Source organism: Phyllobates terribilis, unplaced genomic scaffold, assembly GCF_046119375.1.
Source record: "Phyllobates terribilis strain yellow unplaced genomic scaffold, ASM4611937v1 Scaffold_2__4_contigs__length_985480577, whole genome shotgun sequence".
Lineage (NCBI taxonomy): Eukaryota > Metazoa > Chordata > Amphibia > Anura > Dendrobatidae > Phyllobates > Phyllobates terribilis.
In genome coordinates, this window is record NW_027362762.1 from 430,540,684 (window position 1) to 430,565,011 (window position 24,328).

The 24,328-nt window shown below is 46.6% G+C and overlaps 1 protein-coding gene across 1 annotated transcript in view; it reads left to right on the forward strand.

Moving 5' to 3' along the window:
• Positions 1-24,328, forward strand: part of LOC141246090 (multidrug and toxin extrusion protein 2-like) — a 354,159-nt gene that overhangs the window by 307,706 nt on the left and 22,125 nt on the right. Inside the window, exon 12 of the mRNA XM_073669113.1 lies at positions 12,861-12,928. Coding sequence (XP_073525214.1) covers positions 12,861-12,928 — 68 coding nt within the window. The remainder of the gene's footprint in view (positions 1-12,860; positions 12,929-24,328) is intronic.

Genomic DNA, 24,328 nt, shown 5'->3' on the forward strand with positions numbered 1-24,328 from the left:
TGCCTGGGGATTGGCCCTCTGCCCCAGGTTGTGCCCGTTTAAATGACAGTTCCTTGCCATATGTCCGGGTTGATTGCAGCGGCGGCAGATGGGTTGTCCGTCCTCGTTGTAGCGGTCGCTGGGTCTTCCTCTGGACGATGGGATCCTCCTCTGTCGGCGCCACGGGACGTCCTCCGGACTGGTGGCCAGCTTGATCCTTCCTGGAGAGGATACCTGTAACGACTTCACAGTTCTGGTTAATGCGGCAATGCTTTTGGTCAGTTCTTGGACCTGATGGTGCAGGTCTGCAGCCGGGTCTTTATCCAAAGCCTGCGCACCAGTTCCCACAGGCTCTGCAGACAAGGGCGCCACCTCCTGGCAATAGGTAATAGCAGGGCACCGGTGGGTTAAAGCGCTACCCGGTGCCGGTTCTCGGAGCACCCGGATGGCCCTGTCTTTGAACTTTGCAATGTCTAACCCAGGGTTCTGCAAGGCCATTGCACGTAACTGGGTTCGGTGGGCGTTGGACAGCAGAACCTCAATGAATTGCTCAGTCAACAGTTCATCTGCATTCCGCACACTGTCAGGGTCTGCCTGTTTAATGGCTCCCAGGGCCTCTTGCAAATTTAAAGCATAGTCTCTTATACTGTCTTGGGCCCGCTGCTTGCACACATAAAATCTCATTTTGATCTCTGCTGAGGTACGGGTATCAAAAGTGTCCTTCAGACGGGCTAAGATCTCCTTCACAGTCTCTTTGTCCCTGACTGACCAGGACTTTACTTCACGTTGGGCTGCGCCGGCTAGCTGGCCTACCAATATGCTCACTTTTTGTCCCTCCGTCAGGGGGTACACTTTAAATAGGCTGTACAGTTTATCTTTAAAGTCGCTTAGGGTATGCGACTCCCCTGAGTATTGGTGCAGCCAGGCCGCTCCAGGGATGTAAGGCATTGTAAATGGCATTACTGCGGCAGCGGCCGCGCTGGCGGTGGGAGCTCCCTCCATTCCTGATATCTTCCGCTCCCCTAGTTAACCGTGGCCTACCTTTTGTTGCTCTTCCTCCGTAGGCCGCGGCTCCGCTGGTGCTGCTCCGGGCGAGGACCTTGCGTCGCGTCCTGGTGACGTCAGCGTCGCTCTCCTTCCAGGACCTTGCACAGCGTAGATGCGTAGGGCGGGGCTTCAGGTCTCGCGCAGTTTGGACGTCCACGCCCCTCTTCTTCCCGCGCGGCATCCTGAAGATGGCGTCCGATGGCGGGAAAACGGCTGAAGACGGCGGGAAATGACTGAAGATGGCGGTAGACGACTGTAGATGGCGGGAAACGGCTCCAGATGGTGGGAAACTTCCCTCAGGTAAGTACAAAGTCTTTTTCAGGCACGCAATACCCGTTTGTGGCGGGTTGGTCACAATCCTGCCGACTACGCCAAAAGTTGACGCGCCCCCTGGGCCGAGTATGCACGCGTGTGGGTTACCCGGAGCCGGGTCTCTGGGGGTTGTAGTCTCCGTGGCGGCGACCCGATCCTGTGGCTCAGGTTGGTCAAACCAGTGGCAGTCTTTTATAGGGTTTTTATGATTTAATGTCCGACTACACCACCAGTGGATTGCGGTCAGGGTGTACCGCCGCTGCGAGGCAGACCGCTGAGGCTGGTGTTGTGTGCGCAGCAGAGGATGGGACAACTCCCCACGGGAGGAGTATAGCCTCAGGGCAGTGAGTGTGGATGATGGGAGTGATGGTGCTCGGGTGAAGCAGGAACGACTCAGAGTCTTTGCAGTGTAGTTCAGGGTCTTTACTGATGATGATAAGGCAGACCCTCCCAGCAGTACTGGCTAGCATAAGAGGCCTGGTCAGTCTGTGAACAAATAGGAGTTCCCCTGGCCAGGTGGAGTTGTAGGCCTCCCCGTCTGTCTGCACTATTCCTGGCTACCTTGCTGTAAGCGAGTGGAAGTAGCCCACGTCCCTGAGTATACCGTGTGGTTCTCACCCGTATGGCTGGTGACTTGGGGCCTTCTGATAGCCTCCGCTCCTTGATGGCGGTGCTGGTCCCTTCCTCACGACTGAGCCTCCGGGCTTCTATGGCCAGAGGACCTGGAATCCCCTGCCGGCTGGTTTCTGCTGCTGGACTTAGAGATCCCCACAGCCTCGGACTCCGTTGTCCAGTCGTAGTGTCTTCAGCCAGAACGAGCAATATCTGCTACCAGTCCCTGGCACTCAGCTCCTGCTCCTACAGAGCTCCTAGCTGTTGCTTTCCCTGTGTCTGGAATTTCACTCTCCCTCTGCTTTCTGCTCTAACCCTGCCCCAGATCCAGTTTATATAGGGCAGAATCCTCCCCTATCTAGTCTGGGACAGGAGGTGTTGCATGTTCAAGGGCTCCTGACCAGGGAACCTCCCACTTGCTCTCGGACGTGATATTTCTATCACTGTGGCAACCAGACCCCTGGGGTGCCACATATATATATATATGTGTGTGTGTGTGTGTGTGTGTGTGTGTGTGTGTGTGTGTGTGTGTGTGTATATTTATGTACAGTACAGACCAAAAGTTTGGACACACCTTCTCATTTAAAGATTTTTCTGCAGAGGCATGCTATTCCATCCGTTTGCGTTTAGTTGGACCATCATTTATTTTTCAACAGGACAATGACCCCAAACACACCTCCAGGCTGTGTAAGGGCTACTTGACCAAGAAGGAGAGTGATGGGGTGCTACGCCAGATGACCTGGCCTCCACAGTCACCAGACCTGAACCCAATCGAGATGGTTTGGGGTGAGCTGGACCGCAGAGTGAAGGCAAAAGGGCCAACAAGTGCTAAGCATCTCTGGGAACTCCTTCAAGATTGTTGGAAGACCATTTCTGGTGACTACCTCTTGAAGCTCATCAAGAGAGTGCCAAGAGTGTGCAAAGCAGTCATCAAAGCAAAAGGTGGCTACTTTGAAGAACCTAGAATATAAGACATATTTTCAGTTGTTTCACACTTTTTTGTTAAGTATATAATTCCACATGTGTTAATTCATAGTTTTGATGCCTTCAGTGTGAATGTACGATTTTCATAGTCATGAAAATACAGAAAAATCTTTAAATGAGGTGTGTCCAAACTTTTGGTCTGTACTGTATGTGTACAGAAATATATCTGTGTAATATATAGTAGTACATATATTACACAGGTATATTCACATCTCTCTCTATGACATACAAGAACACATACAGCTTTCCAAAATTAAGAAGAGTCAATGGGGGGGACCAAAAAAATGCATATACAACACCTAGAAACGGGACCAAAAGCTGCCAAAACACATCAAATTAGGTGTAGACAACAGGGAAGTGCCATCAATTGACCCAGAGTACAAGTACTATAATTATTATTACTATGACAGCGACATTTATTCAGTTGCGCTTTGCATGTCAAAAGTGGTTACCGACTGGTACAACAGGAGAGAGGACCCTGCCTGCGAGGGTGCACTGTCAAGGATGTGGTTTTTGGAACCTCTGTGCCACAGACCCCGGAGTGCCTGGAGGGGCGTGACTAAGCGAGCACCGGACTGTTCACTAGAGCCTCTGATGGTGAGGTTAGACTTGTCTCCCATTTAACGCCAGGTGCCACTCCAGCACAGACCAACGGACGTGCAGCAGCTGGACCCAGTAGGACAGACTAGATGGTGCAGCAGGCAGAGTCTGTATCAGAGTGCAGCAGGCAGACTCTGTATCAGAGTGCAGCAGGCAGACTCTGTATCAGAGTGCAGCAGGCAGAGTCTGTATCAGATTGCAGCAGGCAGAGTCTGTATCAGGAGTGCAGCAGGCAGAGTCTGTATCAGGAGTGCAGCAGGCAGAGTCTGTATCAGGAGTGCAGCAGGCAGAGTCTATATCAGGAGTGTGTAGCGCCCCGAGGGTTTGGTCGCTACAGAGGTATTGCACCTCAACCAGAGGTGTGATATCCCACTCCCAGGTAAGGATGGTGTGTGGACCGGGACTCAGTTAGCTGCATGCATCACACACACCCCACTTCCGGGGGACAACTCAACGGTGCTCCCATTAGTACAGTAATGCAGGCACGACAGATCAGGTCCCTGGCTGGAGTGGGGAGGGGGGAGGAAAACCCAGTGATGTAGGAGCAGGAGGGGACGGTTTCTGGGCATAGGTAGGAGCCCATTGGTTGCAAGTCACCTGGGCTCATACACAGAGAAGGAGGTATAAGAGGTGGGCACCATCTTAGGACAGAGGAGAGTTCAGTCGTGCAGAGAAGAAGTGCAGTCTGTGAGGAGAGACTCTGCAGGAGCTCTGCTCCAGGGCCAGGCCTAGAGTAGAGGCCGGGGCCCGAGAGAAGAGAGGAGAACAGAAAGGAAAGTAAGAAGGAAAAGAACACCAAGAGAGGCCCAGAGACACGAAGGCAGAAGGAACCCTAAGGACCCAGGAGATTACGGGTGACGGGTTGGAAGAACAGGATACCGGATCCCAAGTTGGTGGAGGTGACTAATCCTTAACCAAGAACCGGAGGTCGTGATCATTTACTGGTGCGACCCCTCACTACACCTACTAGGAAGGCACATCACACAGGGTCAGGGAAGTGGGCATCCAGTCCTCCCAGGAGAAGACCCGAGGCAGCTGGACAGAAGTAGTGTCACTGGTGGGGCACGGCTGACGAAAGGATAGAAGGGAGTCCTGTGCCACACTCCGGAATTGCCTGGGGGTTGATCGAGCCCCCTGCCTGGTGGACGCAGCATGGCTCAGGCGGTCCTACCTGTGCACAAGTGACCTGGATGAGAACTGTGAGTAAAGAACCTGAACTGCAACACCTTGTCTCTGTGCTTTCTCACCGCGTCAGCACTACTAGTACTGGGACGCCCCGCACCACAACCACCATCATCACTCTACACTGCCCTGAGGCTATACTCCTCCCGTGGGGAGTTGTACTACACTCTGCTGCACCCACAACACCAGCCTCAGCGGTCTGCCCTGCAGCGGCGGTTTATCCTGACCGCAATCCACGGGTGGCGTAGTCGGACACTAAACCATAAAAACCCCATAAATAGACTGCCACTGGTTTGACCACCCTGAGCTGCGGGACCGGGCCATCGCCACGGTGACTACAACCCTCAGCATCCCACAAAAGGCCCGGTTCCGGGTTCCCCACGCGGCCCAGGGGGCGAGTCAAGTGCAGCAGGCAGAGTCTGTACCAGGAGTGCAGCAGGCAAAGTCTGTATCAGTAGTGCAGCAGGCAGAGTCTGTATCAGGAGTGCAGCAGGCAGAGTCTGTATCAGGAGTGCAGCAAGGACTGGTACGCAACCTTACACAACTACCAATCATGATTCTCCACATTTCAAAAAATTAGTGGCAGACTCTAGCAATGTCTAATCAATTTCACTACAGTAGAAATAGTGTAAATAAGACCCACACCGGTTCCAGTACAGCCAACCCAGGAGATGGAGACCTAACCAGGAGTGTTCACATTACCCTAAATGAGGGCCTAACACCACCGAAGTGGCATCAATGTCATCAGACTGCAAGTAGTTTAACGCAGACCCAACCCTGTTCCACTACAGCCAACCCAATGGATGGAGACGCAATCAGAATTCTCCACATTTCCCAAAATTAGGGCCTAAAACCTGCAGCAGCAGCAAGAGCAGGCACAGAAGCCATATCACAGACTGCAATTTCAAGAGATCAATGCAGCACACTCAAAACGACAACATCGCCTACTCTGTACAGTCTGCAATTGGGGTGAAAAAGTCCTTGTAGATTCATGACTCTTGATGAAAATTAGGTGGTCTACACTTTCAGGGGACAGCCAGGTGCGCTTATCCGTGAAGACACTACCAGCAGCGCTGAAGACACGTTCAGAGAGAACGCTGGCTGCCGGGCTTGATAAAACCTCCAAGTCATCAGGCGAGCTCAGGCCATTCATCCATTTTTGAAGACCAAAATGTAAAAGGGTCCAAACCCTCCCTGATGGCATTGATATTGAACTCTAGATACTCCTGCTCCATCCTCTCCAGTCGTTCACCACGTGTCAGACTTGTACTCTGTTGTGCTGGTGCACGAGCTGGTGCAAAAAATGTGTGAAAGGACTCCCAGAAATTGCTTCTGCCACTTACTCTGCTGCTGCTAATGTTTTGGCGTTGACGAAATGACGTGCCAGAGGTGGAAAGACTACAGCTGCAATGCACACTGTGTGCCTCACTGTTATCTTGGGGAAAACCTCTATTAAGGTTGCTTAAAAGCTTGTTTAGATACTCCAACATAAGCGGGTCCCTTTCCAGGGCGGGAAGCATTTGGCAAAATTGACTCTTATAACGTGGAGCTAACAGAGTGGCAACCCAGTAGTCAGCATTATTTTGAATCCTAACTATACGGGGATCATGTTGCAGATAGTGCATCAAGAAGTTACTCATATGTCAGGCGCTTCCAGGAGGTCCAAAGCCTGGCAGTATTGTGGGCTGCGTAATATTGATGCTTGTTTCCTCCGTCCCCTCCTGCCAACCACGTTCAAACGAGAGGGGATGATTATCCTCTTCATCCTCTGGCAGCTGCTCGCCTATCACCTCTTCCTCCTCCATTAGTTCCTCGGCTCTTGCACCTTCACTAACAGTTTGCCTGATATCACCAAACCCACTCGATCGCTGTAATCCACCGTCACTTGGCATCTGCCTGTGTGATGACAGTCTGGAAATTTGAGACATCGGTATCCCTTCCGCATCCTCCTCTTCTTCTGGGGCCTCCACCTCCTGCCGCAGGTTATTCAAAGTTTGCTCCAGCATGTATATGACCAGAGTAGTGATGCTGATGATGGCATCGTCAGCACTAACCAGTTTAGTAGCCATTTCAAAACCGTGCAGAAGGGTGCAGAGGTCCTTAATCTGTTCCCACTCCGCAAACGTGATATGCCCCAAGTCCGTACTGCGTTTCCCCAAGCTATACTGTTAGAACCCTCTTGTTTGTTTTTTCCATCTTGTCTTTTGCGGTCACGTGACCATCTGCCTTTATATTCCAGCTCCGCCCTTGTGGCTGTGCTGGACTTCAGTGTTTGACTGTTTCTCTAGCCTGGTGCTTCGGTGCCTTTCTCTGTCAAGTTCGCTTGGTCCTCTGGGACCTCTAGTACATTTTTGTCAGTTTGTCTTTTTGTGTTCTGCAACAACTTCTCTGTTTAGGAGGTGTCCCATTTTTTGTCCCAGTCCTTAGTTCTTTTAGGGACCCCTCCCTTAATTCTATTGGTCTTCGTTCAGACTAGCCGAGGACTAAGGCGGGTCTGTTCACTAGGAACAGGCAGCCGTCTACATCGTAGGGATTCAGCTTAGTCTTACTGTAGGGACAGCTTTCCCCTATCTTTCCTTAGTACATGTTGCAGATCATAACATATACGTCATGACATATTGCGTCAGAGCTCGTTGCTGCTGGCACAGTCGCTGCAACATGTGCAGAGTGGAATTCCACCGCGTCGGCACATCGCAGATCAACCTGTTAACTGGCACGGACAAAGACCTCTATATTGATGCAAGTCGATGACATGAGTCGAATGGCGGAAGTGAGCACACAGCTTCCGTACTTTGTGAAGCAGCTCATCCAGGCCAGGATAGTGGCGGAGAAATCGCTGTACCACCAGGTTGAGGACGTGAGCCATGCAAGGCACGTGTGCAAGCTTGCCTCGGCCTAGGGCCGCTAACAGGTTTGCACCATTATCGGCCTTCCCTGGCTCTAGGTTCAGCGGAGACAGCCATTGCTCAAACTGAGCAGGAGAGCTGCCCACAACTCTTCACCTGTATGACTGCGATCTCCAAAGCATATTTATTTGAAGACTGCCTGATTACGGTGAGCCCTGACTGTGCAGTATGGAGGTGGAGTGTATTCGCTCCGCACCCTTGGAACCTGTGTCTTGTTAAGGCAGAGGTTGAGTGCGCAGGTGGAGGCCCTAGAGGTGGTGGAGGACACAGAAGCAGCGGAGGAAGTGGGAAATACAGAGGTTTCTTCTGCAAGCCTTGGGGATTCCAAGATTTGTGGAGCAGCCCCTTCCCCGCCTGCCCCCACAGCCACCAGAGTCACCAAGTGCCCAGTCAGCAAGATATACGCCCTTGCCCATGCTTACTTGTCCAGGTGTCTGTGGTGAAATGCACCCTGGCACACGTAGATTTAGACAAGGAACGGGTGATGTTGTCTGCGACATGCTGGTGTAGTGCAGGCACAGCTTTCTTAGAGAAGTAATGGCGACTGGGCAACTGGTACTGAGGGACTGCGATGGCCATCAGTTTTCGGAAACCGTCTGTATCTACCAGGCAGAAAGGCAGCATTTCCATGGCCAACAGATTGGAGATAGTGGAGTTCAACCTCTTAGCTTTGTCATGCGTAGGATGAAACAATCTTTTACATGACCACAACTGCGGACCGAGGGCTGGCTAAGGTGCTGAGAGAGGGCGGAGTATGGTGAACCAGAAAAACTGGTGGAGCGTGAGTGAGGTGCAGATGTTACAGTGGATTGAGAAACATGCTTTGTGCTCAGTGAAACAAACACAGCAGTCGTGCCCACTTCCGTTACAGCCGGCTTTCACTCAGCCTGACTAGAGCGGGTAAAAAACTGGAGTTTCTGCGATGGGAGACCTGCATGACAATACTTGACATGGTAACAGAGGAGGAGGAAGAAGCAGCGGATGGGGCAGTTGATGGTTGTTGAGGTCCGCTGGTCCGCATTTCAGCGCGGTAAGATTCCCAGCGTAAAGAATGTTGTTTGAGCATGTGAACATTCATACATGTAGTAGTCAAATTTTTGCAGTTTTTCCCTCTACTGAGATTTTTAACGCAAAGTTTGCAGATAACGTGAATTGGCTCACCCTTTGCAGTGACAAAAAAGGCCCATGCTAGGCAACCCTTGCTGCCCCTGCAAGCTTCAGACCCGTGACCGCTGCTGGTCACAGCCAACCACGGTTGTGGCTAAGGATGCAGTGCTCCTCATGCTTGCATCACTCCATGACTGCGCCGTAGGGCAAAATGTAACCTCCTCGTCTTCCTCCTCCGCCTCCTCAGATGAGCAACTAGGCTGCGTGACTCTGGGTTCACACCAAGTAGGATCTTCAACCTCGTCATCATCCAATGTGTTATCCCATTCCTTGCCCTCAGAGTGACCCTTCTCCTCTTGTTGCCCTGACAGCACAGTACAGTCCGCATGAGCCTCAGGTATCTGATTCTCATCGGGATCACCTCCCTCCCCTGTGGTTAATGTCTGGTGATGAGGGTCAGGAACCTGCTTGGACCCTACTTCGTCCTGCCCCGAATCCAAGCTAAAAAAATTTTGGGCATCGGTGCAGATGCTTTCCCTCCCTTGACTCTGTGACTGTTTGGTGTACACTTCTGATGCCCATGGTGTAGAATGGGTGAAGAGTTCTACAGACTCGCCCATCTGTGGTTCGCTACAGTCAGTTGGGCAGTTGGCCAGTTGTGACGCGGGGGGGAAGCATGGGTAATTGGGGTGCCACCTCTGTGGACTGTACTGCGTGTGATATTGAGGTGGAGGAAGAAGAGGAGAGGGCACTGGAAGCAGAGCTTGCTATCCACTAGAGCACCTGCTCTTTATGGGCTTTATCAACAAGGCGTATCGCTGTGCGGCTGCCAAAGGAAGTGAGTGCAGTAGGCCGTCCACTAACATAAGTTGTCTTTGGATATGACCTGTTTGTGTTAGTTCATTAGTGCTTTCACTAACATTACCACGTAGCCCACGTACACCTTAAACACCAAGCCTATTCCCCCTTCCACCACACCCTCTCTTTTTCCCACTCATGTTGGTCAGATACAGTGGTAGGAGCACGCAATTAACTAAAGAAAAATACGTTTTTATCCTGTGCAATAGCTCAGCACACACCTGAATTTCAGCGACACTAAAGGGCAAGGTAAGATATGGCCTGCCGTATAACGTTACAAACAGACAAAAGAAATTTGTTAGTGTGCATGAGGCCGATAAAACCTACGAGATATTCTCCAAACAATTTCAAACTGAGATGTCCCCTGCTGTATTACTTTAGAAACAGAAGACATTTTTTTTTTAATGTGGATGAGGCCAGTATGACATTGAAATATTTTGGAGCATATATTCTAACTCAGATCTAGCCAGCTGTATCACTTTACTCAGAGCAAAATATATTTTTGGGTTACTTTGCATAAGCTCTGCATCCAGCTAACTTTGACCGCCACTGTATGAGTTTTGGTACAGGATCTGCTAAAAAGACTGGATCAACTCTGCCACAGTAAAAAACCTTTGGTGGACTCTGCCTGCCAAGCAAAAATATATATAGGTTTGACTGCGTACAAGCTGAATTTGACCGCCACTGACGTAGTAGCTGGCTTATAGCACTGTATGACTTTTGGCACAGGAAAAAATATTTTTTGGACTTGGCCTAGTAAGAGAAGTTTTTTTTTTTACTGTGAAACCAGGACACATTCAACGCCACTAAAATAGGATCTGCCTTTTAGCAGACTGGATCAACTTTGCCACAGTAAAAAACCTTTGGTGGACTCTGCCTGCCAACCAAAAATATATGTAGGTTTGACTGTGCGTACAAGCTGAATTTGACCGCCACTGACGTAGTAGCTGGCTTATTGCACTGTATGAGTTTTGGCACAGGAAAAAATATTTTTTGGACTGGGCGTAGCAAGAGAAAAAATTTGTTTTTTTACTCTGAAACCACCTGAAGTTCAACTCCACTAAAATAGTATCTGACACTAAAAAACCTTTAGTGCACACAGCTTTCAATATCACAATAGCAACAGAAAAAACCCTGATTTTGTGCTCTGCAATAAAAGCTCTGCAGACTGCGCAGAGCACAATTTCAACCCTACTAAATGAAAAGGTGCACCGCACTTGCTTGATCACATTGGAAAGTGCAAAAAAAGATTCAAGGTATACTGAGACATGGAGCTCTATAACAGCGGTGCACAGCACTATTGTATGGCATTGGCCCTCTGTTTCTGTCAGAATCATAGCACTTGCACAAGAACACCAAAAATGGGCTGCACCAGCAGTTGCAGAGGTACATAGGCCAGGAATTATCTACACTATCTGACTACCACACAAGCGCCAATCTATCTAGCTAATATCTCTCATTACACAGGAGAACACTGAGCTGCGTCTTTCTCCAGCAGTGACATGGATATAATGGCGCTGAGGGAACATGGCCACTTTTTATATTGAGAGGACATGTGATTTCTGCAGCCAATTGCAGAAGCCCTTATGTCTGGACCGTGTAAATGCTTCCTGCGCTATGATTGGCTGACCGTGCTTTCCTCAGTAAAGTTACCGCCCACAGGAAAAAAAAAAACTGCGCCGCTGATCTGACTTGTTCTAAGCTCTCCACAGCCCCCACACTCACCTGACACATATCACTGCTCATCATACACTTGCACTATGCTAACAAAAATGTTCAAAACACCGCGGTTTCCCTGTATTCGCGGTCCCGCGCAAATTCGTCGAACTTTTCCGATTTTAAGAAAATTTGCTCGCCTTTGCGATCACGAATCCGAATGTGCCATATTCATGCCGAATTTGAAACTTTCGAACATTTGCCGAACAAATTCGCTCAACACTACTCATCGCTCCAAATTGCCTTGTTCCAGAAATTTTGAGGCTTGTTTCTGTGCTGGTTGGCGTATTGTAGGCGACATACTTTGTGGCGTTTGCACAGTAATGGCTTTCTTCTGGCGACTCAACCATGCAGCCCATTTTTCTTCAAATGCCTGCTTATTGTGCATCTTGAAACAGCCACACTGCTAGTTTTCAGAGAGTCCTGAATTTCAGCTGATGTTATTTGTGGGTTTTTCTTTGCATCCTGAACAATTTTCCTGCCAGTTGTGGCCGAAAATTTTGTTGGTCTACCTGACCATGGTTTGGTTTTTACAGAGCCCCTGACTTTCGATTTGTTAATTATAGGTTGAACCCTGCTGACTGTCATTATCAATTCCTTGGATATTATTTTGTATCCCTTTCCTGTGTTATACAATTCAAATACATTTTCCCGTAGATCCGTAGACAATTCTTTTGCTTTCCCCATGACTCACAATCCAGAAATGTCAGTGACTGGATGAAAGATGCAAGAGTCTGTCTGGATCCCAGAAACTCATTCAGCTTTTATGCACACACACTGATTACAAGCAAACAGGTCACAGGTGAGGATGTTACCTTTAGTAGCCATTCAAACCCATTTGTGTCAAATTCTGTGCATGTTATCAGGCCAAAGTCATCAGTGTATGTGAACTTTTGATTAGGGTCATTTGGATGTTTTTGGTTGTCATTAAGATTTAAAAAGAGAAAACACAGCAGTTTGTCAATAAATGGCTTCATCCAACCAATAACCATGAGTGGAGAAAAAGTTTTTTTGTTATCATTCATATTCTCTGAAACAAGGCCGAGAAAGGAAAAATTCTGCCGGGGTATGTAAACTTTTGAGCACAAGTGTAAATATTGCTTTTTTAGATTATTTATGCAAAGATTAAAGTGTATAATTAGAGATAACACAGATCACGCCAAAGTCCACAAGAGACACAAAACATATATAGGGGAAATAAACAGTGGCCACCAGGAAAAGGTAAGTAGAAATCGTTGTAGTTAGTAGGTGACTGAGAAGGAGTCAGTAATCAGATGGATTATATTTGTCCATCTTGTCGTTCATCAAGGCCAGGAACTATTGTAAGCTTTTTGATTCTAGTGTTTAGATCAAAAGAGGAAAGTGGGGAGATCTGTTTCTACTGTCTTGTAATAGACTGCTTTTAAGATATGTAAAAGCAGTTTTGTATGCTACAGGAGATGGTGTAGTTCAGGAGGTATGCTAAGGGGTCTATGGGGCTTTCCCAGTCAATGACATTTCAGATAAGAACGTTTATTTTAATGTTCACCACTATGAAAAATATATGTTTCATTTTAGGACTTATTAGTGTGGTACAACTTGGAGGTCAGGCTGCAATGATGCAGCTGGTAACATTAGCAGTAATGGTAAGTTGCTCATCCTTTGGTATTCAATTCTCAATAACTTATACACAATATAATGTAATTTGTCATTGGAATTTCTCCATTTATAATCTGGAGATATGTTAAACCATAACCGTGTAGTGTAAATCAAAATTTATTCCCAACTTTACCTCCCCTGTGGTTACGGAAAGAAACAAATTGTTTTATGGAAACTAAGCCTGTTGAACCATAGGAAAGCTAGAGACTGCCATGAATGACATCTTACATTGTGCTGATATAAATTCACAAGGTTATAAAGGGTATCTTAACCCCTTTATCCCCCAAGCCTGTTTTCATGACCAGGCCAAATTTTACAATTCTGACCAGTGTCACTTTATGAGGCAGTAACTCTGGAACACTTAAACGGATCCCACTGATTCTGAAACTGTTTTATTGCGACATATTGTACTTCATGATAGTGGTAAAATTTCTGCGATATGACTTGCATTTATTTGTGAAAAAAATGAAAATTTGGCAAAATTTTGAAAATTTAGCAATTTTCAAACTTTTAATTTTTATGCCTTAAAATCAGAGTTATGCCACACAAAATAGTTAATGAATAGGTAATAAATAATATTTACCACATGTCTAATTTACATCAGCACAATTTTTTTGAAATGTGGAAAACAATGACCATTTAACTTTTTTTCATAAAAATTTTACTTTAGACCCAATTTTTTTAGTTTTGCAAGGTTAACAGGTAAAAATGGACCCCAAAATTTGTTGTGCAAGTTCTCCTGAGCATGCCAATACTCCATATGTGGGGGGGGAAATCACTGTTCGGGCTCACGGCAGAGCTTGAAAGGGAAGGAGCTCCAATTATCTGTGTGGTGAGCACCTTGAACCCCCAGCTGCTTCACAGAAGTTTATAACATTGAGCCGTAAAAAAGAAAATCACATTTTTCCTGCAAAAATGTTTTTTAACCTCAAATTTTGCCTTTTCAAAAGGGTAAAAGGAGAAATTGCACTGTACAACTTGTTGTTCAATTCCTCCTGAGTACGCCAATACTCAATATTTGAAGGAAAACTACCGTTTGTGCACCCGGCAGGGCTTGGAAGGGAAGGAATGCTTTTTAACTTTTTGAACGTAAAATGTGCTGGAATCATTAGCGGACGCCATGTCCCATTTGGAGGGCCCCTGATGTGCCTAAATAATGGAAAGCCCCGACAAGTGACCCCATTTTGGAAACTAGACCCTCAAGGAATTTATCTAGATATGTGGTGAGCACTTTGAACCCCAGGTGCTTCACAGAATTTTGCAACTTTGATCTGTGAAAATGAAAAAATATTTATTTTCCCACAAAAATTTAGTTTTAGCCCTAATTTTTTTCATTTTTACAAGCATAGCAGAAGAAAATGGACCCCAAAATTTGTTGTGCAATTTCTCCTGAGTAGACCATTACCCCATATGTGGTTGAAAACTACTTTTGAGGCACAATGCAAAGCTCAGAATGGAAGAAGAGTCATATTGGAGTTCAGATTTTGCTGGAATGGTTTGTGGGGGGGCCATGTCACATTGGCAGAGCACCTGAGGTGCCACAACAACAGAGACCCCCCAGATGTGACATCATTTTAAAAACTACACCCCCCAATGAATTTATGTAGGGGTGCAGTGATCGTATTGACACCATATGTGCCGCATAGAATTTTATACCATTGGGCGGTGAAGAAAGAATAAATGACACTTTTTCTACTAAAATGTTGTTATTAGCCCCACGTTTTCAACTTTTCCAAGGGCTAATAGGAGAAATTTTTACAATAAGCTGTGGTTCATATTTTCCTGATTGCACCAATACCCTCTCTACATGTAATTGGGAAATACTTTTCAGGCACAGCGCAAAGCTCAGAAGGGAAGGAGCGCCAAATTATAGTGCAGATTTTACTGTTATGGTTTGCGGGTGCCATGATCCACTGGGAGAGCCCCTGAGTTGCCAGACCAGTGGAACCTCCATAAGTGACCCCATTTTACAAAATACACCTCTCAACGAATTTATATAGGGGTGCAGTGATCATATTGACACCACGGGTGTGACACAGAATTTTATATCATTGGGCAGTGAAGAACAAAGAATTAAATTTTTACCACGAAAATTTTGTTTTAGCCCCAAACTGTACATTTTCACGCTGGGAAGTTGGTAAAAATGTCACCAAAATTCGTTCCACAATTTCTGCTGAACATGGCAATACCCCATAGGTGTCTGTACAGTAATTCTTAGCCACACGTCGAGACTCGGGAGGGACAGAGCCCTATTTGCCTCCTGGAGTGCAGATTTTTCTAGAATAGTTTGCGGACTCCATATAGAGAGCTGCTGAGTGCTAGAAAAGCAGAATCCACCCTCAAGTGCCCCCCTTTGGGAAATTATACCTCTTTGGGAATTTATCTACAGGTCTAGTAACGATTTTGATTCCATGGGTGTTTTCCGGAAACAAACAGCAATGGATGTTGCTGAGTGAAAATTGCAAACTACCGTTGTAGTGACCAGTACGTTGTAGTGCCCGTACATTGTAGTGCCCAGTACATTAGTCCCAGCTCATGCTTCTGGAGACATGCACTAGTAAATTAGGGGGGCTCTCATCGCTACAGAAATGCCAAACATGTGGATACTAAATGTATTTGGATTTGGGAGTGCAGAATTAGTTAGATTTCTTTTGGGGACGAGGAGCCATAGCGCTTTTCCAGTGTTATGTTCTGCTACCAGAGCTAAGGAAAGAGAGGAGATCTGTCCCTACGATAGAACTCAGCTGAATCCCTACGATGTAACAGGGAACCTGATCCTGCGATCAGACCTGCTAAAGTCCTAAGCTAGTCTGTACGGAGACCTATAGATGTGGGGAAGGAATCCCTACAAGTACTAAGGACTGGGAGGAAAATGGGACACCTCCTAACAGAAATAGTAGCAGACAGACGAACAAACAAAATATATAGAACATAGAGGTCCGTAGACCAAGCAAACTAACAGAGTTAGATACAGAGCACAGGCTAGCTAGAAAGTAGTTATACAATGAAGTCCAGCAAAGCCAGAAGGGCGGAGCAGGATTAAATAGGCCAACAAGGTCATGTGACCAGCAAAGGAAAAAACCTAAGAGCAAGGTTCTAACAGTACCCCCCCTTCTAAGAGGATCCTCCGGATCCCCTAGGACCAGGCTTATCAGGAAATCTCCTGTGAAACGCTCTGATAAGTCTGGACGCGGAAACATCATCTGACCTCACCCAAGAGTTATCCTTGGGTCCGAAACCTTTCCAGGCCACAAGATACTGCAAACTACCTCTATACCGTCTAGAGTTAAGGATGCGAGAAATTTCATATTCCCCGTCCTCCACCACCGGAGGAACAGAGGCAGAGGCGTCACCATCCGACACAACAGCTTTTTTTAACAGAGAGACATGAAATACCGGATTAATTCTCCAGGAGGTAGGAACCTCCAACCTAACAGCAGATTGGTTGACAATCTGAAGCACCTTAAAGGGCCCTACAAACTTGGGACCCAATTTCTTAGAAGGAATCCTCAACCGCAGATTCCTAGAGGACAACCAGACCATGTCACCAACAGCAAACAAAACCTCCTGTCGTTTCCTATCAAAGTAGTCTTTAGATTTTCTGTTGGCCTCCTGAAGATTACCACGCACATCTGTCCAAACTCTCTCCAAATCACCGGAAAAATTCTCCTCCTCAGGCACGGCAGATCCCAACTTGGAGAACGACCCAAACGACGGATGTCTCCCAGAACAACAAAAAAAAGGCGAACAACCAGCAGAAGAAGATGTATGATTGTTCAGAGCAAATTCAGCAAGTGGCAGAAACTCAGACCACCCCTCTTGATTGTCTGCCACAAAACAACGCAAGAACTGCTCAACATCCTGGTTTTTCCTTTCTGTCTGGCCATTAGATTCAGGATGATATCCGGACGAGAACGACAAATGAACTCCCAACCTGTCACAAAAGGCACGCCAAAAACGAGCCACGAACTGAGGACCCCTATCAGAAACAATGTCAGTAGGAACGCCATGAAGTCTGACAATTTCCTTGACAAAGGCCTTAGCGAGAGTTTTAGCGCAGGGCAGTTTGACGAAGGGAACCAAGTGACACATCTTGCTAAAACGGTCCACGACCACCCAGATGACAGTAAAACCCTCAGAGGGGGGAAGGTCAGTTATAAAGTCCATAGCCAAATGTGTCCAAGGAGCACTGGGAACCTCCAAAGGACAAAGCAACCCCGCAGCAGGAGTATGTGAGGACTTAGATCTAGCACATATAGTACATTGACGCACCCACTTAATGACTTCCTTCTGCCATCCAGGCCACCAAAAACTGCGACCCACCAGTCTCTTGGTCTCAGAGATTCCGGGATGACCTGCCAACCGAGATTCGTGACACTCAACAAACAAATCTCTCCTAAAGGTCCCAGGCACAAACAACCTCCCATGAGGAGTGTTAGATGGGGCATTCTCCTGTGCTTTAAGAATCTCATCTTCCAAAACGGAGTCCAAAGCAGCTATCACAACACCTTCTTGTAAAATGTTCTCCTCTTTCTCAGCACCGACTATGGGAGAAAAACTGCGAGACAAGGCATCCGCCTTAACATTCTTAGTACCAGGGATGTAAGTAACGGAGAAATTAAACCGCGAGAAAAACAGTGCCCACCTAGCCTGACGGGCATTCAGGCGCTTGGCAGCATCAAGATATATCAGATTTTTATGATCCGTAAGAACCTGAACGGGAAATTCCGCACCTTCCAAGAAGTGGCGCCAGTGTTCAAATGCGAGTTTAATAGCCAATAATTCCCGATTACCAATATCGTAATTCAGTTCAGTCTCCGAAAAAATTTTTGAAAAAAAGGCACAGGGATGTAATCCATCCCCGTTATCCTGAGACAATACTGCGCCAACCCCCACAGAGGAAGCATCAACCTCAACCAAAAACGGCTTAGTCACATCAGGCTTCATAAGGATGGGAGCAGAGGTGAACCTCTCCTTGAGATACACAAAAGATTCAATGGCCTCAGAAGACCACTGAACCGCATCAGCACCTTTCCTGGTGAGATCGGTCAGAGGTTTGACAATACTAGAAAAATTTTTTATGAATTTTCTGTAATAATTGGCGAAACCCAAAAACCTCTGTATCGATTTCAAACCAATAGGCCTAGGCCATTCCTGAACCGCCTGAACCTTCACCGGGTCCATCTCAAAACCTTCACTGGAGACAATGTAGCCCAAAAAACTAATTCTCTGTACAGCGAACTCACATTTCTCCAGCTTAGCAAAAAGCGAATTGTCCATTAATAACTGTAATACCTCACGTACGCTCCGCCAATGAGACTCCAGATCCGGCGAATAAATCAAAATGTCATCCAAATACACAACCACATTTTTGCCGATCAAAGGTCTAAGGATGTCATTAATAAGATTCTGAAAAAATGCAGGAGCATTAGTAAGACCAAAAGGCATAACCAGGTTCTCAAAATGACCCACAGGAGTGTTAAAAGCAGTCTTCCATTCGTCACCCTCCTTCATGCGCAACAGATTGTATGCCCCCTTAAGGTCAATTTTAGAGAACCACTTGGCCCCCATTAACTGGTTAAACAGATCAGGAATCAATGGCAGTGGGTAAGGATTGCGTACAGTAATTTTGTTAATCTCACGAAAATCCAGACAAGGACGTAAACCGCCGTCCTTTTTTTTTACAAAAAAAAAATCCAACCGCCACAGGAGACTTAGAGGGCCTAATGTGACCGGCGGCCAAACTTGTCTGTATGTATTCCTCCAAAGCCTTCCTCTCAGGAATAGTAAGGTTAAATAAACGACTTTTAGGAAGAGTCGCTCCAGGGACAAATTCAATAGAACAATCATAGTCTCTATGGGGAGGCAAAACCTGTGATTCCTTCTCAGAACAAACTCTCCAAAAATCCTGAATAGGAACAGGCAATTCTCCCCTATCCAAAGCTGCAATACGCCCGTTACAACACTTGTCATAACATTTATGGCTCCAGGATTTAATTTCACTGGTAGACCAATCCAGTACAGGATTGTGAAATTTTAACCAGGGCAATCCCAATATTACTGGAGAAGGCAAGTTATTCAAAACTACCAAATCCAATTTCTCATGGTGAACACCATTAATAGTGAGAGGAAATTCACAGACCTTGAGAGTAATATTCTTCAAAGGGGAACCATCCACAGAAACCACAGCAATGGGGGATGATAAAGGTTCGGGTTTTAAATTGAGTCTTTCCAAGAATCCCCCATCAATTACATTCAGAGTAGATCCACAATCAACAAACACCCGAAATTCCATTAATTTTTCCTGAGCAATCGTGGAAGCAGCTAAAAATACACCCTTGGAATTTAAACAGGCAATATGGGCATGACTGACCATTTTTTTTTCTTTCTTCATACGAAGCTCACAGCCTTTAATCAAATGACCAGATTTTCCGCAATAGAAACACAAGCCTTCAGAAAATCGACGGTCTTTTTCTTGAGAGCGAGGTGCCACCGATCCAATCTCCATCGGTTCACCACTGTTAGTACACACATTCTCATAACCAGAAACTGACATAGCAGAGGATTTGCTCTCATTAACCCTTGCACACAGTCTCCTATCCACCCGTATAGCTAATTGCATAGCCTGTTGCAAATCTTCAGGTGTAGGATAAGCAATTAGCAGGTCTTTAACCCTTTCATTGAGCCCAGCAAGAAATAGACTTTTCAGAGCAGAATCGTTCCACCCTGTTTGAGTAGACCATCGACGGAAATGAGTACAATATTTTTCCACATTACCTGATCCCTGTCTCAAACGTCTTAACTCAGTCTCAGCTGATGCGACACGGTCAGGATCATCATATAATAGTCCCAAAGCAGAAAAAAAACTATCCACTGATCTGAAGCATGTATCACTAGGTTGCAAAGAAAAGGCCCACTCCTGAGGCTCTTTGCGCAAAAGTGACATTATGAACCCTATGCGCTGGGATTCATCCCCAGAGGACCTGGGTCTCAAACGAAGATACAATAAGCAAGCATTTTTAAATGAAAAAAATTCTCGGTGTTCACCAAAAAATAAATCCGGCAAACATACCTTAGGCTCCAAGAAATGTGCTCCAGGACAGTTACTCACGTGATGATGGAGCTCGGCCACCTCCAGAGAGAGTCCCTGCAGGCGTTTAGCCAAATCCAGAACCGACACCATGATGGAACAGAAAAATCTTTCCTTAGAGAATTTGCAGGCTGGACTTACTGTTATGTTCTGCTACCAGAGCTAAGGAAAGAGAGGAGATCTGTCCCTACGATAGAACTCAGCTGAATCCCTACGATGTAACAGGGAACCTGATCCTGCGATCAGACCTGCTAAAGTCCTAAGCTAGTCTGTACGGAGACCTATAGATGTGGGGAAGGAATCCCTACAAGTACTAAGGACTGGGAGGAAAATGGGACACCTCCTAACAGAAATAGTAGCAGACAGACGAACAAACAAAATATATAGAACATAGAGGTCCGTAGACCAAGCAAACTAACAGAGTTAGATACAGAGCACAGGCTAGCTAGAAAGTAGTTATACAATGAAGTCCAGCAAAGCCAGAAGGGCGGAGCAGGATTAAATAGGCCAACAAGGTCATGTGACCAGCAAAGGAAAAAACCTAAGAGCAAGGTTCTAACATCCAGAGCCATTTTACTACCAGTAACGGGGAAGCCCCCTATATATCTGTTAACAGATGATGGACCTGAGTGGGGGCTTGCTTTTTTGTGGATTGAGTTGTAGCTTTCGTTGGGATCATTTTACATAACATTTTGGATCACATTTATCCTGTGCTCTATGCTGATCACTTACATCGGGGTTTCCTTCTAAATCTCTGAATGACGTGATTCAGATGAAATCTCTGAGGGATCCATTCACTATAATGAGGCAGCAGAGTTACTCTGGACTTCGTCTGGCCTCTGTTAATGGTGTTCTTTTCAGAAGTGCACAAGACAGTGGCTGATGGCACATTTTTGCAAGCCTAAAAAGACGGCTACCGCCGGATCACTGGTCCTACGGCATCCACAGTGTCTCCATCTGCCTCATTATAGGGAATCTTCTGCTCGGAGTTCCTTCTGAATCATGTAGTTCAGAGATCTACATGGAAACCTTGGTGTAAGTGTGGCGCCCCTGAGGGTTCGGTCGCCACAGGGGTACTGCATCTCTTTAATGAGGTGTGGTATCTCTCCTTCGAGGTAAGGATGGTGTAACTGTCAGGACCCCACCTCTGCATCCAACACTACATCTCTCCCACCTGAGGGGGGCTTATATGCACCAGGGTGCTGCCCCATCCGGGATAAGAGGAGATGGGGGAACCAAAGTTAGGGGGAACCTAGTAGTGGGTGAGGGTGGATGACGCACATTTAGGTTACACAACAAATTCATATTTAATAAACAGCCATCTTGGGCTTATGGTCTTTTGATTGTGATCTTCATCACTGAACGTGGCTTTCTGTGTGAACCTGCAGTTGATGGGGACACGGTCCTCATATTCTGGCCTTGAGGCGAGGAGCGGGTTAGAGTTAACAGTTGTCTCTACCCGGTCAAGGTCCCTACCCAAGAAGGCCTGGAGGGGAGCAGAGGAGACAGGCTCCACGGGCAAAAGGATCCCAGGGGGATGCAGACGGAGTGGTATACGCCACCTGTCCTCACTATTCTGGCCTAGTCAGAGGGATTCCTGCTGCAAAAGGGGTCCCGGCCCCCGATATCTGACTCTGTCACTTTAAGTCTTAGTCGGAGAAGCCCGGAGGCTCAGCGGATCCCACTGGGTAAGGGATGGAGCGGAGTCGCCACCCGTACCCTTGTTCTGTGCATAGACCAGAGGGAGACCCGGCCGTACCACATACGGACAGGAGAGGACTTAGCGAGGAGTCTAGGAACACTCTGGTGCGGGGTCCTGACCAAAGCACCTGAACTACCCGGAGGTTGTCAGACCCCCCTGGTCCTGGTGGCCGCAGCGTGCCGTGAGGAGCAGGGAGAAGCCTTGCAGCTGTGCATTCTACCCTGAGTAAAGCTTGGAAGACTACCCCTATGGCCTCCGGTTTCTTATTGCAACGCAGCACCGCACGACACCACATCACATCTCCCACTACAATTCCCATCCTCCTGTTCCCTCTGCCCTGAGGCCCTGCTCCGCCTGTGGGGAGTAGTACCATCTGCTGCTGCCATTACATCCAGCCTCAGAGAACTGAATGCAGTGCTGGTGGGGGATCACCAGAAACCACAGGTGGCGTAGTCATTGAATCCACTCGATTAACACCAAACCCTGAAAGCCCATTACATCTTTTATTGTGATGGCCCTGGGCACGGAACGGGTCCAGGCCACGGCCACAACTCACCAAACATCTGACCCAGCTCCGAGTACCCCCATCTCCCAGGGTGGGCTGCGAGCTTCGTCACATAAGCGCTCAGCGTAGAGCGCAGGATAAAGGTGTACTGAGCCTTACTGTAATCTTTGGGAGGCAGAGTGAACAAATCAACGGTAGATCAAGAATTGGTGCTATTTATTTTTTTACGCTATTCCTCATGTGGTATAAGTGATTAAACAACTTTATTCTTCGGGTCGGTGCAATTACAGTGATTCCAGATTTATATCGGGTTTTTATGTTTGGCTGCTGTCACACACTAAAGGAGGCTTTTTTTTGCAAAAACTAGTTTTTGCATCGCCATATTTTGATAGTTATAATTTTTCCATTTTTTTTGCCGGACTACTTGACGTTTTTATTGGTACCATTTTTGGGCACGTGACATTTTTTGATCACTTTCTATTCCGATTTTTAGGAGGCAGAATGAACAAAACCCAGCAATTCAGGAATTTTTTTGGTGGGAGTTTTATTCCGTTCTGCATGTGGTAAAATTCATAAAGCAGCTTCATTCTTCAAGTCAGTGCAATTACAGCAATACCACAATTCTATTGTTTTTTTATGTTTAGGAGCTTTTACACAATAACAACAATTTTAGAGAAAAAATAATTATTTTTGCATGGCTGTATTCTGAGAGCTATAACTTTTTTTTTCCCACTGATTGAGCTGTATGACAGTTAGTTTTTTGCTGGACAAGATGACATTTTCAGCAATACGATTTTTGTTTACATTTATCTTTTTCATTGCGTTTTATTCCACTTTTTGTTCGGCAGTATGATGAAAAAGCAATGATTTTTGCCTGTTTTTTTCCTTTTTTTTTTACGGTGTTCACTGAAGGGGTTAACTAGTGTGACAGTTTTATGGGGCAGATTGTTCCAGACACTGCAATACAAAACGGCTATTTTTTTTATTCATTTTTTTTAACATAAAATTACAAATTTATCAGTACAATATATTCTCTTTTTTTTCTGATTTTTTAAAAAAAATATTTTTACAATTTTTTTTTACTTTTTTTACTTAGTCCCACTATGGGACTTTCACTTTTAGCAGTCTGATTGCAGTTATAAAGCATAACAATGCAGGAGCATTGCTATGCTTTGTAACTGTCAGTTTTGCACTGACACAAGTTAGTTAGATCATGCACTGTGCATGATCTAACTTACTTGCTAGTGCCTGGTGACCCGGATATTGTCATGACGACATTGGGTCATTATTGCAATGATTGGGTGCCGATCGGAGTGCAGAGGGGGATTGCTCCCTCTGCATGCCTGCTAAATGTTGCGATAGCCATCAATCACAGCATTTAGCAGCACCGAAACAGGCAGGAAGAGGCAGTGGGGTGACCAGAGGGAGAAGGCGGCCTACTGTTCCGCAGAGAACTGACACTCGTGAATTTTTCCATCAAAAAGTTAGGTGTTCCCCAGTCTGGAATTTTTTAAAGTGAGTTCTGAGCCAAAAAAATGGTAATTTGCAACCTGTACCATGCCAAGATCACCAGGGGCCTGACCACTAAGAGCCTAACCACCACCAGCATGATCAGGAACATGTCAGCTAAGCCCCCGACTTGGTGGGCCAAACGCTTGGGTTCATGATTGGTGCCAGCGAGTGACACCAGTGCCTCTTCCCCTGTGCTAGGTGCAGATGCCTCCTGTCCTGAACCTGTCCTTGCACATTCTGCTGTCCCTACCCCAGGACTTAGAATGAAAAAGAAAATTCCCAGCCACCCACTCACAGGCCCAAAAACTAAACCATAGAAATGTTGCTGTTTAGGTTTGTGGACACAGAGGACTTTTGCCGACTCATGGCGGCAGCCGACCCATGATACTCGGTCCCCAGCCACCACTATTTCTCCTGGTGTGGCTTCCACGCCTTATACCAGCAAGTGTCTAGGAACATCACCCGTGCCCTTACCAATGCAGTTACCGGGATTGTTCACTTAACGATCGACACGTGGACAAGCGCTTGTGGCAAAGGATGCTACATTTCCCTGACGGCACACTGGGTGAACATTGTGG